Source organism: Coregonus clupeaformis, chromosome 16 (genome assembly GCF_020615455.1).
Source record: "Coregonus clupeaformis isolate EN_2021a chromosome 16, ASM2061545v1, whole genome shotgun sequence".
NCBI classification, from domain to species: domain Eukaryota; kingdom Metazoa; phylum Chordata; class Actinopteri; order Salmoniformes; family Salmonidae; genus Coregonus; species Coregonus clupeaformis.
The window spans coordinates 42,075,407-42,091,862 of NC_059207.1; the positions used below are offsets into that span (position 1 = coordinate 42,075,407).

The window sequence follows — 16,456 nt, forward strand, 5'->3', positions numbered from 1 at the left end:
GAAATACAATAAAAGAACAATTTGAAGGAAAAAAAGGTGTCCACGTATTCTATGTCTTTTATTTTCTGGAATGAATCTCAGTCAGCAAAAATGTGTAAAAGTTAGATGTTCTTGAAGCAGCAAGCCCTCCTCATTAATACATGACAGCCTTGTAACCCTTGACAACAAGCAAACATACATTTTAAATCAAATCAGATAAATTAACATCTGAGCTACAGTATTTAAAAGACCCTAGAGCATCATTTGTCTTGAAGACACAATGAAGACAACAAATTACAGGACTAACAAGAGATGGATTGACTTTGATTGCATTTTCGGGGGGGCTTTCAGGCAACAGCAATCAGGTCAGCCCTACAGATCAACACAGCACACAGATCTTTAACCGCAGTGTTCAGGGCAGTCTGACAGGACGTCCTTCTCACTCAGAGTTGCATTATCTCAAACAGAGACTGAGTTCACTACATGTCCTTCCAAGTATAGTCTCTTCTAGGACAGTGGAAATCATATCTCTAGAGGAGGGCGTTTAAGACTCATAAGACCTATCACTTCAGTTGTTGCTCAGCCCAGCCAGTCAAGATCTTCATCCTCTTCATCACCAAACAGAGGGGCTGGGGGAGGTCGCCCCTTCAAGCTCTGAGAAAACATGGGAAAAAGTATATCAAATGTGAGTGTTCAGTAATCCTACGCTGACCAACCACAAAACACTTAACTGAGACTGTTTGGAAATGAATTAAGTAATTCAGAACAAATTCCTGTCATACACATTCAACAGCAGAGGATCCTGCCACTGAATTCTATCTTGAAACCAGCTTAATGTTACCTGATGTACTATTCAGTAGGCCGCGTAACAGACAAACTTAGGCTTTACTGACAAACAAGGGGAACAGAAGCAGTGTTTAGAAATCTGAGAGAACTGGTGTGGCTCTACTGATCCTTCCTCACCAGCTCATCCTCCTCCTCCTCCTCCTCAGTGGGTGGTGGTGGGGGTTTGGTTGGGGCTGTGCTCTGGAAAAATGTCTCCTTCCCATTTTCCTCTCCTACTCCCTCAGTCAGACTGAGAGAATAGAACACACGAGTGAGAATGGACATAAGAGTAGAGCAAGGAGGGAGAGCGAGGGGGGGGATAGAAGGCCGAGAGAAGTGCAGGAATTCATGCATATTAGCAAGGGACAACAGACTTATTATTATGAACATAGATAAGGCTAAATTAAATGAGCCTGGGTTGTGTAGTTCAGTGGTCTCTCTATAGAACTCACCTTGTTACTTTCCCAGGACTATCATGCAGAGGGCTTGGTGGAGGTGGGGGCTGGGTTGGAGGACCGGTGGCTTTGGGGCTAGTTATTTCCAGTTCACCCATGGGACCCTCAATAGTCACACTCACTTTCTTCACCTCTGGGGTACTTATGTCACCTTCTGACTGAGTTTTCGGTCCCATCTCAGAGGGCAGATTCTCCTCAGGGTTTATGTCAGTGGGTTCCGAAGCCTCGGTGGTGTTATCTCCCTGTGGCTGGGGAGATGTTGGTCGTGGCTGAGTTGAGTGTGATTGGTGCTCTGGATCTGTGTAGATGTCTGCCTCTAGCTCCACCTTAGTCGGCTTCTCGGTCTCTGGTACTGCCTCCAGGTGAGACCTCTTCTGCACATCTCTGGGGTCTCCCTCCCTCTGCCCAACGGCCTCACTAGGCTGCTCTGGCTCTGTCCTCTGCTCCTCCTCTTCCTCCCCATTCACATGGACATCATGTGGTGGTCTCTCCTCTCTATGCCTCACATCACTGTCCTCCACCACCTCCTCCTCCTCCTCCTCCTCTTCCCTCCGATGGGACGAAGGTCTCTCAGTACCATTGAGCAGTTGCAAAGTAACACTCTGAAGGGTCAAAGACCAACATTAATTCACCCAAATCCCTTTCAGTCCATCTCCATTGTGAATAACACAGTAATAAGAGAACAGTTTTGATAATTGTCGTGCAGAGATGCAGTACCTTTATGGTGTTGACGATTACACTGAGCACAGCACTGCCTGTGTAGGTCTCGTGTAGGTCAAACTCCCCCCTCAGAGAGTGGAACACTCCGTTCATCACACGCTTCACCTGCCAGGGCACACAGGGCTAGGGTCAAACCATGAAGTACAGGTAAGAAAGACACTCAGCTCTCACAATGAAAACATGTCTCTGTGTCCCTCTCACCTCCCCTGCAGTGTCCTGTCCTGCAGTGTCCCGTCCTGCAGTGTCCTGTCCTGCAGTGTCCCGTCCTGCAGTGTCCTCTTGGCCCCCTTGCTCTGCCAGCCTCCTTTCCAGCTCAGCCACTCGCCCCTCAAGCTTCTGCTTCATAGCTGATGACTGCTCCTGCAGGCCTGAATACTGAAAGAGAGGAGAGAAAGAGAGAACAAGAGAAAAGAGAGAGAGAATGTGAGTGTGTGAGAAAGAGGACTTCATAATGATATGGAGAGAGTTAGCTGCTAATGCCATACTAAAATGTAAACACACCAGTACCTTTTCTTGTAGGACCTGCAGCTCCTCGTCCTGTCCCTGCTGCTGTAGCAAGCACTGCTCCTCTGAGTCCCTGGACTGCTTCAGAGATGAGAACTGGTAGAATGAGAAGGAACTAGTTAGGTTTCCGCACCACTAGACTCTCGCAGATTAAGCTACACAATAAGTCATTTCACAGCCTTATACTTATGTAATTCCATTGTTGTATAACAACATTAACAAATCCCCCCTTAGCCACACAATATAAAACTATGTATTAACTCAGGAGTCCAAAGGGGCGTCAGGAGAGAGAAAGCTTTGTGTACGGTAAAATATGGGTTAGGCTGTTGACCTTTTCCTGTAGCTGGGTCAGTCCCTGCTCCAGTGTGTCCTTTTGCTCTGCCAGTTCGGCCATCTGACGCCCCTGCTGCTCCTGGGCAGAGGCCAACGCCTGCTCACACTTCCCCTTCCACTCCTCCTCCAGCTCTGCTTGCAGCTGGGCTAGCTGGAACAAACACACGCAAAAATATAAGCACACAAGCACAGTCAGGCACACACAATTACTCTTCATTCAAATTAAAATAAACATCTCCAAAAGGAGATTGAGCTGTGTAAATATTTGTGTTATCATCACCCTCTCCCCATAGACAATATTACTACACCCTGTACAGTACCTGTTCTGAGGCTGCCTGGCCAGTGCTGGTCCTGGCCTTCCGGAGCTGGGTCTTCAGACTGTCCATGTCCTGCTGGCTGCTCCTCCTCAGCTCCTCCATTTCCTCATCACACCGCTGCCTCTCCGCCTGCCACTTCCTCTTCCTGTCCGACAGTGTCTAAGAGAAGAAAGATGAAGCTACCCTTAGACACCAATCTAATGTCAGTTTTAGGTCATTTTCCCACTCTAATGGTAAAGGTTATGGTTTAGGATTGAAGAGAGCTGAGATCTGTAAGCTGATCCTAGATCTGTGCCTTTGGGCAATTTCTACCAGAGATGTCTGATAGCCCCACGCACATCGACATAAGCGTTGGAGGCTAAATATTAATGTTTAAACAGGGTTAGTTACAATACCATATTTACAATGTGCAGGGATACTAGAGTGATAGAGGTAGATATGTATAGAGGTAAGATGACTGGGCATCATGATATAAGATAAACAGAGTAGCAGCAGCAGCGTAAATTATGATTGTATGCGAGTGTGTGTAGAGTCAGTATAAATGTGTGTGCAAGTTGTGTGTGTGTGTTGGAGTGTCAGTGTGTGTTGGTGTGCATATAGACAGTGCAAAAATAAAAAATACAATACAAGGGTCAACTCAGATAGTCCATGTAGCCATCCTGTTAGCTATTTAGCAGTCTTATGGCTCGGGGATAGAAGCTGTTCAGGAGCCTGTTGGTGTCAGACTTGATGCACCGGTACCACTTTCCATGCAGAAGCAGAGAGAATAGTCTATGGCTTGGGAGGCTGGGCCTTCCTTTCACACCGCCTGATATAGAGGTCCTGGATGGCAGGGAGTTCGGCCCTAGTAATGTACTGGGCCGTCCGCACCACCTTCTGTAGCGCCAGTCGATCGAGTGCGGTACTGTTGCCATACCAAGCAGTGATGCAGCCAGTCAAGATGCTCTCACCACACTGCCAGGTCACTGACCTCCTCCCTGTAGGCTGTCTCATCGTCACCGGTGACCTACCACCGTCTTGTCGTCAGCAAACTTGATGATGGTGTTGGAGTCGTGTGTGGCCACGCAGTCGTGGATGAACAGGGAGTACAGGAGGGAACTAAGCACAGACCCCTGTGTGGCCCCTGTGTTGAGGGTCAGCGTGGCAGGGGGTGACCCTCACCACCTGGGGTCGGCCTGTCAGGAAGTCCAGGATCCAGTTGCAGAGCGAGGTGTTCAGTCTCAGAGTCCTAAACTTGGTGACGAGCTTGGAGGGGACTATGGTGTTGAATGCTGAGTTGTAGTCAATGAACAGCATTCTCACATGGGTCTTCCTCTTATCTAGGTGGGTAAGGACAGTGTGGAGTGCAGTTGAGATTGTGTCGTCTATGGATCTGTTAGGGCGGTATGCAAGTTGGAGTGGGTCTAGGGTGGCTGGGATGGTGGAGTTGATGTTTATTTTTTTTTATTTTTTGTATTTCACCTTTATTTAACCAGGTAAGCCAGTTGAGAACAGGTTCTCATTTACAACTGCGACCTGGCCAAGATAAAGCAAAGTAGTGCAATAAAAACAACACAGAGTTACATATGGGGTAAAAAAAAAAAAACATAAAGTCAGAAATACAACAGAAAATATATATACAGTGTGTGCAAATGTAGCAAGTTATGGAGGTAAGGCAATAAATAGGCTATAGTGCAGAATAATTACAATAGTATTAACACTGGAATGCTAGATGTGCAAGAGATTATGTGCAAATAGAGATACTGGGGTGCAAAAGAGCAAAATAAATAACAATATAGGGATGAGGTAGTTGGGTGGGCTAATTTCAGATGGGCTGTGTACAGGTGCAGTGATCGGTAAGGTGCTCTGACAACTGATGCTTAAAGTTATTGAGGGAGATAAGAGTCTCCAGCTTCAGAGATTTTTGCAATTCGTTCCAGTCATTGGCAGCAGAGAACTGGAAGGAATGGCGGCCAAAGGAGGTGTTGGCTTTGGGAATGACCAGAGAGATATACCTGCTGGAGCGCAGACTACGGGTGGGTGCTGCTATGGTGACCAATGAGCTAAGATAAGGCGGGGATTTGCCTAGCAGTGATTTATAGATGGCCTGGAGCCAGTGGGTTTGACGACGAACATGTAGTGAGGACCAGCCAACAAGAGCGTACAGGTCACAGTGGTGGGTAGTGTATGGGGCTTTGGAGACAAAACGGATGGCACTGTGATAGAGTGTTGGAGGCTATTTTGTAAATGACATCGCCGAAGTCAAGGATCGGTAGGATAGTCAGTTTTACGAGGGCATGTTTGGCAGCATGAGTGAAGGAGGCTTTGTTGCGAAATAGGAAGCCGATTCTAGATTTAACTTTGGATTGGAGATTCTTTATGTGAGTCTGGAAGTTGAGTTTACAGTCTAACCAGACACCTAGATATTTGTAGTTGTCCACATACTCTAGGTCAGACCCGTCGAGAGTGGTGATTCTAGTCGGGTGGGCGGGTGCTAGCAGCGTTCGATTGAAAAGCATGCATTTAGTTTTACTAGTGTTTAAGAGCAGTTGAAGGCTACTGAAGGATTGTTGTATGGCATTGAAGCTCGTTTGGAGGTTTGTTAACACAGTGTCCAATGAAGGGCCAGATGTATACAAAATGGTGTCGTCTGCGTAGAGTGTGCCATAACCAGCTTCTCAAAGCACTTCATGATTACAGATGTGAGTGCTACAGGGCAGTAGTCATTGTGGCATGAAGCCTTAGAGTTCTTAGGAACAGGAATGATGGTAGTCATCTTAAGATATTACAGACTGGGACAAGGAGAGGTTGGAAATGACTGTGAATATGCCTGCCAGCTAATTTGCGCATGCTCTGAGAATGCACCCTGGAATAACGTTCGGCCCCTCAGCCTTGAGAGAAAAGGCAGACCAACAAACACAGACACTGTATGCCATACTCACTCGTTCCAAACTTTCTTTGTCAGTCTTCAGGTCCTGCAGCTCCTCCTCCATGTTATGCACTCTGAGCTCCATCTCTTTGCGTTTCTGCTTCTCTGTACGGTACTGGGCCTGGCCTCGCTCTGACGTCTCCTTCAGCTCTACACAAACACCCCTTTAGAGACACTTCCTCCGTCTCACACCAACATAAACACACTCACATATAAAACACTCACTGACACCTTTCTAACCAAGTTAAAGAAAAACATTCAGTTTATAGCACATAATTATGTAAGAGTACTGCAAACCTTCCAGTTGGGTCTCTAAGGAGGAGATGTGTGTGCAGTGTGTGTCGCTGTCCTGCAGGGCAGAGGTCAGTTTGCTCTGCAGCTCTGCAGCCCTCTGCTGGTGAGACGTGGCCTCCTGCTGCAGCTGGGACACCCGCGCTGTACACGTGGCCAGCTCCTCTGTCAGACGCACCTAAGAGACAGAGACAAGTACTTTTAGTCAGCAATGTTGTCTGTCTATACAATACACAGTCCAAAGACAGGCTGTCACAATAACCTAAAATAACTGATTTCCTTTATGATCACTAATCTGACTGGAAACAAAGCAACATGTTGGGAACTGTCAGTGTCCAGTCCTTTTTCCAGTGGTCATGAAGGAAAGACGACGAGAAAAGGAGGCCATCTCAGAGTTTTGGGACACAGCCATAGACAGTGAGAGTGGACAGTGGTGATGGGGATTGGCTGGACAGTGGTGATGGGGATTGGCTGGACGTGATGATGAGTGAGAGACATGGAGTCTGTAAGCATGACACTGTGGGAAGAAGATGACTGGTGAATTATGATGTTTGATGATGAGAAGGGCTGAAGAAAAATAAAATTAATGAAAAGTTAGCAAAAAGGGGACAGGAAGGAGGATGAGTGGAGGAAGGTAGAGCGAGAGCTAACAGGCTCACCTGGCCCAAGCCCAGGTCCTGAGGCAGAGCATGCTGGAAAGAGAGAGCAGTCACTACTAAAGTTCCTGAGAGGAACACAGCAGGACAAACAGCCAGGAGCTGCAGCAGAGTGGCTGTTAGTCTAGTCCCCAGACAAAAACAACACTAATATCCCTAAAGCCATGTTAGATACTGTAATAGAGCCGTTAAATCACATGAGAATAATGAGCCATGGCTGTGGATTAAATAATCACACCTCATATTTGCCCTAGCTGTGAGTATAAGAGAAGGTTAGTTCATCCTTGCAGGGTGATGACAGTATATACAGATGTACAGTAGGGTGGGCGTTGCAGTGGAGCTGTGATCTACCTTATCCTGTTGGGCCTGCAGCACCCGGGCCTGGTTGTGTTCACTGGATGACTTCAGGGAGTCATTCCTCTGCTCCATCAGCAGGTTACTCTGCTCCATGTACCTGGACAACAACAAAAGAGACAAGCCTGGCTGGACACGTGGAGAAACTCAACGGCTGGGTCCGAAAGAGCACCCTATTGGTATGTGAATATGGTGCCATTTCAGATCCACCAATGTTATCTTCTGCATCAATGTCTGTGTCTTACCTCTGGTTCTGGTTGATGAGCTCCCCAATCTTGTGGTTCTGCTCCTCTACACGTGAGCTCTTCTCGTAGACATCCTTCTTTAAAGATTCATTTTCCTGTACAGTAAATATAGTGAGAGATTTAACTAATAAAAAAAACCATGTAGATATTTCACTAAAGTATTATTAGGGTATTAAATCCCTCACACCCCCCGCCCCCAACCAGACTATACCTGAATGATTCTTTGGATGTTGTGCATAATCATGGATGTTTCCATAGTGACACTGGGCATAGCCAATGAGTGGCCTCCTTGCCTCTGAAGGTCGTCAACCTGTCAAAACATGAGGATCGATGATAAGTGAAAAACTGATGTCACACTGGAGGTGGAAATGTCTGATAAAGAGAAATACCCTTAATAATATTGCTGACCTTTGACGCCAACTGGTCCACTTTATCGGCCACTTTGCCAACAGCCAATCGGATCTCAGTGTTGTGCTGCCGAGCTTCAGTCATGAGGAAGGAAGTGACCTCGCCAGTGCCTCCCATGTACGGCACTGTCTGGGTGGGGTAAATCTGGCCCATTGGTTGAAGTTGAGATGGAGCCATAGAGGACTGTGTGTAGGCATAAGGCTATGAAAGAACATAAGACTGATTCAATGACGCAACAGAGAATGGAGGAAGATTCATTAGAAGGGAGGTTAGCCTTTAAATCAGCTCTACAGCCAATACAAAATAGCATGGAAATTAGTTTAAATGTTTGACAGTTGAACGATGAAGATGACATTTGTCATTCTCACCTGAAAGGCATGGGCGGAGCCTGGCATCACAGGCTGCGGAGCGGCAGTTGTCATAGCGACAGGCATCAAGGCAGAGGGCGGTGCCCCATGAGGGTAGGAAAGCACTGTAGGAAAAAAACATTATGTACAAACTGAGAAATGACATCCCAGGGCAGCAACAAACATCGACACCATGAAAAGCTTTACAGCAGATCTGAGTCTAATTCAAGACATCGGTCTTAAAAAACAGTGATATTGGCCCATCTATTGGACAGCTAAACATGGAGTAATGACTCCAGCAAAGGCTGTAGGAGAGCTCACCTTGCACTGGCGCTTGGGGGGCAGTGGAGATCTGCACAGGAGAGGGAGCAGCAGGACGCGCCTTCACTCTGGAGTCCTGAAGGAAGACACTGGTTATGTCTAGCATCTTTATCTCAGCTAATATTGTGCAGCTATGTGAAAATACAATCCCTTGGACCCTCCATCTCACCTCCATCTCTGAGTCGCTGGAGTCTGGCTGGGAGGAGGGCCCTGCCATGAAGGGCAACATGGGCTGTCCCATCTTGGCCATGCGAGAGATCAGCTTGGCTTTGGTGGCATCTGGATTCTGGAGCCATGGGAAGATTAAGGAGTAGGTTATACCTCATCAGCCTGATAGGGTTTGGGTTACTAACAGGTCAGCTTTGCCCGTTGTATATCAAAGTCTAATGTTACTCAGAAGAGAAAGAGAGAGAAAGCACTCACTGTCAACTGTTCACTGATGGAATTTGACTTTGCCCGAAGTGGTGTTTCTCTGAAAAAGAAGGTGAAAACAATGAAAGAAGGACAAAGACAGAAATGAGCTGGGGGAGTTGGTTATGAGTGTGTTCAGGAAAGCCTGTGCTCTTACCCTGGTCTCCCGGGGCTTGTAGAAGGGGGCTGAGCGGGCCCTGCCGGAAGGTCCGGGCCCAGGTTCTCCACACTGGGGGCAGGTGAGGGGGCAGCAGAGTCCCGAGACCCAGCACTGGCACGGTCAGACACGCTGTCCTTCGCCAACTTCAACTGAGGACACAACAGAAGGGCATGAGGAGACAAAGAAACTCATCAAATATGAACTTTGGCTTAATGTTATTGGACAGTCCCATTTGAAAGATGCTGGACGTCCTACCCGTCGTAGCTCTGCCTCAAAGATAAGTGTGCAGTCTGCTGGGACGCGGTTGGCCACTCCTTGGGAGCCGTATCCCAGACTGGGGGGTATCACCATGAGACGCCGGCCTGACTTCCTCATACCCAGCATGCCCTCCTCCCAGCCCTGGCAATTAGAGAGGAGAGAGAGGAAGCTGTAAATTCACCATACATGTCTGGAATGGAATGCCACTACTATTCTTATTTAGAACAAAAGCTGTGCCCATACAACCCAAATTATTCACCCATAGGACATAAATAACTCACCTTAATCACTTTTCCAGCGCCAAGTTTCAATCGTAGTAGCTTGTCTTTGTTCAGATTGGAGTCAAACACCTGAAACAATAGTTGAATATTACAAAACTACTGCTGTACCACTACATCCCAGGGCAAAGACGGCACACAGCATTGATCTCTAATGGCACAACAAACACAGCCATATCTTACCTGTCCGACGGCATGGTTCTGCAGGAGCCAGCCTGTGTATGCCACCTCCAGGGAGTCTCCATTCTCAACCCCCTGCCCCTCCCCTAGTGTCAGGTCCTGCACCACCACCATATCTAAGGAGGGGGCGCTGTTCACTTTTGCCAAACATACCTAAATCAAAGACAAGTAGCCATTTCAATCACTTTTATACCACTATTAAATGTTTTCTACACAAAGAAATTAAACGAACTCAGAGTCCATCTGCTGTCCTTCACCTCTTTACAAAAGTCCACGGCAGCTTTGTCTGTGTCAAACATCAGGGACCAGTTCTGACGCTGGTCGTCATAAAAAGTGCAGTAGTTGCTGGGCTGAACCTGCAGGAGACAATAGGAGAGAGTAAGAGCTGAGATTCTTTAAGTAAAGCCAACTGGCTCTCTCTTCACTTGCTCAGGTTCTTCTGACACAAACTCACCGTAAAGACGAACCCAACATGAATCTTGGCCGCAGTCACTTGTTTCTGTTGACTGGCGTACAGCAAGAGTTTGTACTATGAAAAAAACAGGACAGGGAACTTTTAGATCATTGGTAGCAAACGTGTATGATCAGCATGTTCAAAGAGACAAAGTCTCATGAAAATGTACATTAAAAAAATAATAAAAAACATCTCTGCTCGCACCTCTTTGGTTGTGTGGTTACCCAGGACTGCAGCTCCAAGCTTTCCTTGTTTCTGATACTGTCCGTTAAGACTAAACAGAAATATGCACCGTCAGTTATGGAGTAAGTCATGAACTCAAAACAAATGAATGGGTCTCATGATGTCACATCAACAGGGTGGCATTTCAAGTCATTTGTACAGTTTAAAGATACTCACTATTTGAAAGCATGGATAGCTGTGGCCAATAATACCGCAGGAGTACCAGGAGGGGCAGTGTGTTTCTGGGCAGGAGGTCCTGGAAATTAAAACATGCTCTATTGTCAGTAAACACATCTCAGTTTCACCTGAGCATATTAACCTAACTTTGGTCATATTTCCTTCCATTGCTAAAATTATGTTTTTACCTTGATTCGAGGTCTTCCTAGGCTGTTTAGGGGCTGTATATTGGAAGGATTCATTCCCCGGACTTGGTGCTTTGTCCAGTCCAAAAAGTGATGCCAGCTTTGCCCTGAAATAACACAGCGCAGGGATCATCAACTAGATTCAGCCACGGGCTGATTTTTTCTTGAGCGGATGGTCAAAGGGCCAGAACATACAGTGCATTCGGAAAGTATTCGGACCCCTTCACTTTTTCCACATTTTGTTACAGTACAGCCTTATTCTAAAATTGATTAAATGCATTTTGTTCCTCAATCTACACACAATTCCCAATAATGACAAAGCGAAAAAAAAGTTTAGGAATATTTGCAATGTATTACAAACAAAAAACAGAAATACCTTATTTACATAAGTATTCAGACCCTTTGCTATGAGACTCGAAATTGAGCTCAGGTGCATCCGGTTTGCACTGATCATCCTTGAGATGTTTCTACAAGTCCACCTGTGGTAAATTCAATTGATTGGACATGATTTGGAAAGGCACGCACCTCTCTATATATGGTCCCACAGTTGACATTGCATGTCAGAGCAAAAACCAAGCCATGAGGTCGAAGGAATTGTTCGTAGAGCTCCGAGACAGGATTGTGTCGAGGCACAGATCTGGGGAAAGGTACCAAAACATTTCTGCAGCTTTGAAGGTCCCCAAGAACACAGTGGCCTCCATCATTCTTAAATGGAAGAAGTTTGGAACCACCAAGACTCTTCCTAGAGCTGGCCACGCGGCCAAACTGAGCAATCGGGGGAGAAGGGCTTTGGTCAGGGAGGTGAACAAGAACCCGATGGTCACTGACAGACCTCCAGAGTTCCTCTGTGGAGATGGGAGAACCTTCCAGAAGGACAACCATCTCTGCAGCACTCCACCAATCAGGCCTTTATGGTAGAGTGGCCAGACGGAAGCCACTCCTCAGTAAAAGGCACATGACAGCCTGCTTGGAGTTTGCCAAAAGGCACCGAAGGAACTCTCAGACCATGAGGAACAAGATTCTCTGGTCTGATGAAACCAAGATTGAACTCTTTGGCCTGAATACCAAACGTATTGTCTCGAGGAAACCATGCACTGCTCATCACCTAGCCAATACCATCCCAACGGTCATGCATGGTGGTGGCAGCATCATGCTGTGGGGATGTTTTTCAGCGGCAGGGACTGGGAGACTAGTCAGGATCGAGGGAAAGATGAACGGAGCAAAGTACAGAGAGATCCTTGATGAAAATCTGCTCCAGAGTGCTCAGGACCTCAGACTGGGGCGAAGGTTCACCTTCCAACAGCACAACGACCGTAAGCACACAGCCAAGACAACGCAGGAGTGCCTTCAGGACAAGTCTCTGAATGTCCTTGAGTGGCCCAGCCAGAGCCCGGACTTGAACCCGATCGAACATCTCTTGAGAGACTTGAAAATAGCTATGCAGCGACGCTCCCCATCCAACCTGACAGAGCTTGAGAGGATCTGCAGAGAAGAATGGGAGAAACTTCCCAAATACAGGTGTGCCAGGTTTGTAGCGTCATGCCGAAGAAGACTCAAGGATGTAATCGCTGCCAAAGGTGCTTCAACAAAGTACTGAGTAAAGGGTCTGAATACTTATGTAAATGTTATTTCCGTTTTTTTTATTTTGAATAAATTAGCACACATTTCTAAAACCTGTTTTTGCTTTGTCAATGGGGTATCATAAAAACAACATAATCCATTTTAGAATAAGGCTGTAACGTAAACAAAATGTGGAAAAAGTGAAGGGGTCTGAATACTTTCCGAATCCACTGTAATTACAAATAATTTGTAGACTGCAAATTGACCGCAAGAAGCCCAAACGGATATTTTTTGCTCAGAAAACTTGGGGGGCCAAATAAAATCACCCACGGGCCGCGAGTTGGGGAACCTGGACATAGAGCAAGTGTTATTTAGGTTATTTCTGTAAGCCCATAATCTGCAAAAGCCCTATTGGTGTAATGAGGTAGGCCTACTAGGCTCTCTCCTAAGTGAAGTTCAAAAGAGATCAACACACCATATTATGTTCCATAGAGACAAAAAAAAACTGATTGGATAAAAAGCAAAAGCTATTCTATCAACTCAGCAGTTCAGTTGTTGCTGTTTCATGGTTAACAATTTTCTTGCTTACTGTTCCTGATTTTATATTGAGCAGAGAGAACAAAATCCCCATGCCTGGTTGATACAGCCACCACACTGTATATCAAGACCCATGCCCACACAATAGAGAAAAGCTGCTCTTATGAGCCCTTTCATCTGACAGACTGAGGATTTCTGAATCCCAAAGCAACTGCCTCCAACAAGTCAAGTCAACATTCTACAATGTTCATGTTAAAAAGTCCACATTTAACATGTTGTTGAATTAAAGATGACAAACACAATACCACGAATGTAGGTTATCACAGCAGCTCTTACTACAATACAATAATCTTACACACTAGAATAGCTTACATCATCATGTATTGCACCATCATCTCTAACAATATTATGTTGCCATAACTGAAGCGTAAATACATCACAAGAACATTTCACATGCTTGCTATCATAAGAACCATATCACAAATTCACATAATAAAAAGCCCCATAACCTTCCTCAACTGCCACAGACAGACGACAGACCACCAGTGGAAAATGAATGCTATGTTCATCATCAAGATGAAAATCATCAGATTTCACTTGAACGTTTCCATCCAGGGCAGGGCCATACTGACCCTTGGATCTCCCTCCACAGGTAGTCATTATCCCTCAGAGCAGAAGACATGGTGGGCACCTTGAGGCCTGGGTCTTTGTTGCTGACGACTGGTGGTGAAGAGTAGCCTGTTTAGCCACTTGTAAAACAGGCATGGGCCACCCAACAACACACTGAGTTTCAGTGTTGCCACCCTTAGTGATGCCCTCCTCTCCTTTCCCCAATGTCTTGTTCTCCAATGCAGTCACACCTCCATGGCAGATTTGACACCATATCACTGGAAGAGCTGTGGCTCAATCTGCAGTCCAGTTTTCTGAGCTGATCTGAAGGAGCAGGCAGCCCTCGCCCTACTGGCCCTAACTACCAGCATGTGAGAGGAATTAGGAGCCACAACGCTAGCCTCCCCCCTCCTTCACTGCTCCTGGCCCAGACAAGTTTTATTCCTCCAAATCATATTAGCCGAGGGAACTATTGCCCCACTATCCAGGAAATGTTAGAGAACCAAATAACACAGGCCCTAGTTGGCAGTTAGCATGCATTGTACAAGTGATTGAATAGTTATGAACTTCAGATGAGACATAGCAGACCTATTCATCCAGCAACTTTGGTACCAAACCAATTTTTTAACTGAAATTGGGCTCACAGCCAAAAGGGAAAACATATTTGGGTGAAATCACAAACTACCCTAAACATAGGATGTTGCAAATACAGTGACCTGAGACCGAATCAGTTGCATAAGACACCCACTGTCCATGCAAATCCCATGCATTACTGTCTCTGGGTGAGAGGTGGAGGACAAAGCCTGTCTCAGAACACAAGGCTCTAACTGAGGATGCGCGAAGAGCAAGGCTAGGTCACATTTTCTTTCGATTTATATCGTGCAAGGCATGCGCCCGACTCGCGCAAGTCTGTCAAATGTACCAGACTGTGTGTGTGTGTGAAGGGGCTTGACTATTTTAAATTGTTGTAGTGAATTCGGTTGTAGTAGGCTTCAGGGTCAATCAAAATAATTTCGCAGCTAGCCATTTTCCATCGCATCGGTGCAGTTTTTGTCAGTGCGTGCAGTAACTATGTAGCTAGCTCTGTGAAAATGACAACCTAGCCTACTTCAATTCAGGCAGTGTCTAAAAAGCAAACAAGCAAGATAGCTACAAAATAAGCAGTTTTATGTAAAAAAAAATAAAAAAATAAAGTTTAGCTAGATAGGCTAGCTGGCTAATACCAGAAAGAAAGCAAACTCACCCTCCAGTAGGCGACAGAAAATCTCCATCCTCGTCGTCAGCGGCAAACATTTTGAATGTATTGTCTTTGTGTAGCAATAATAATGTGTTTCTCAGATATTATGATGTGTCTTGGGTTTATAAATATAATACTTCTTGAGAAATAACAACGCTATGACACCCAATCTCTCTTCCTGGTTCTTCTGCTCATCAGCTGACATATCACCTGATCCATGGTGCTGTGAATTGTGCTGGCCGGAAATGGCCTGATTTCACTTTTACGTCATAATGTAAATAACGCGTTGCACTCTGGGTAAATTCCGTCAAATTCAAAAGGTAAACAAAGCAATTCAACATGTTTGCGCTGAGACATCGAGGAAAAAGACGTGAAGGGAGCCACCCTTCCAACACCAGTTATAGAAGATGATGTCTCATACGTTGGCTACAATGTAAAGGGTTTTCGGCGTCGAAAAGCGAGTCTAAGAAACGTTTAGTAACAAGGTTAGCTACTTGATTATACTGGTAGCGTAGCTAGCTAACGTTATCTAACTGATTTCACCGTTGCCAGCTTGTTAGCAAACCAATGAACTGTTGTCTTCTCACTCTACCTACCAGTTGTCCAACACAATTTTGCAAATTGAGCATTGTAATTCTGTTTTATACGCAGGTCCAATGTTAGACTTTCAGAATAAACACAAGCCATGGTGGACATGATGCTCTTCTTCTTCTATGGTATATTGGCGATCGCACAATTTAATGTGCATGTAGCCACCTACTGTGCAGAATGGAAACATGAGTCTAAAAAATTAAACAAAATGACCCCCAAAAATAAATACACTAAACTAAATCAAACAACTTTTCTGTTAAAAAAATAAAACAGATCTGATCCCTACACAGGCTCAGGGGGAACCTGGGAGAGCGGGTTTTCCGGCGCCAGTACCGCCTGTGTTGATAAAACAAGTTTACTGGAGAACGGAGACCAAGTAGAGAGTTTTGGACAAGGTGGATAATTGTATAATATAAGGCAGTTTATTCAGAGGTAAAGATATCTGGAATCGCGTGCACGGACCCGTTCGTCAAACTCGTAGGGAGTTTATCAGAAGAGCCCCAAAACATTGTGTGCTGACATTTTATACAATAAAATGAAGTAGGTTGAATCTAGTAGTTCTGATCTTCTGATTGGTCCTGATGAGTTGGGCGAGGTCACCTCCAGGCTAGTGTCACTGTTGCATTGGCTCTGAGTCGGGTTCTCTGTCTTCAGATGTTCAGCCTAAGAGAAGGGGATTTTTGTGTGTGTGTGTGTGTGTGTGTGTGTATGTGTGTGTGTGTGTGTGTATGTGTGTGTGTGTGTGTATGTGTGTGTGTGTGTGTGTGTGGGGTGGGGGGGTGTGTGTGTGTGTGTGTGTGTCCTCAGAGCAAGAACTCGTGAGTTGGAAGAACTGAGAGACCTATGGCGTGGGTGTTGTCCATAGCCACCTGCTGACAAGGCTGACAAGATAGGACTCTTTTTGTCCATTGTATTGAATACAAAGGCCCAACAC

At 45.8% G+C, this 16,456-nt stretch overlaps 1 protein-coding gene across 4 annotated transcripts; it reads right to left on the bottom strand.

The window, feature by feature from the left end:
• Nucleotides 1-37: 37 nt before the first annotated feature.
• On the bottom strand, nucleotides 38-15,642 carry LOC121584698 (FK506-binding protein 15). Of its 4 annotated transcripts, none has more exons than XM_041900747.2 (29): nucleotides 14,938-15,640; nucleotides 10,992-11,095; nucleotides 10,804-10,882; nucleotides 10,609-10,678; nucleotides 10,405-10,479; nucleotides 10,208-10,306; nucleotides 9,954-10,103; nucleotides 9,774-9,842; nucleotides 9,490-9,633; nucleotides 9,232-9,383; nucleotides 9,087-9,135; nucleotides 8,833-8,949; nucleotides 8,664-8,739; nucleotides 8,364-8,467; nucleotides 7,996-8,196; nucleotides 7,799-7,897; nucleotides 7,588-7,682; nucleotides 7,340-7,442; nucleotides 6,992-7,024; nucleotides 6,339-6,510; nucleotides 6,055-6,191; nucleotides 3,137-3,292; nucleotides 2,815-2,967; nucleotides 2,487-2,579; nucleotides 2,181-2,354; nucleotides 1,977-2,102; nucleotides 1,257-1,861; nucleotides 943-1,054; nucleotides 38-633 (listed from the first exon to the last, which is right to left on the bottom strand). In XM_041900747.2, exons 1-29 carry the CDS (start codon nucleotides 14,985-14,987, stop codon nucleotides 559-561), a joined length of 3,672 nt encoding a protein of 1,223 aa, XP_041756681.1. In that variant the 5' UTR covers nucleotides 14,988-15,640; the 3' UTR covers nucleotides 38-558. The 4 variants fall into 4 exon arrangements, with proteins under 4 accessions (XP_041756681.1, XP_041756682.1, XP_041756683.1 ...); XM_041900748.2 differs by having other exon boundaries at nucleotides 1,977-2,084; nucleotides 14,938-15,639; XM_041900749.2 differs by lacking the exon at nucleotides 6,992-7,024 and having other exon boundaries at nucleotides 14,938-15,639.
• Between the last annotated feature and the right edge of the window lie 814 nt (nucleotides 15,643-16,456).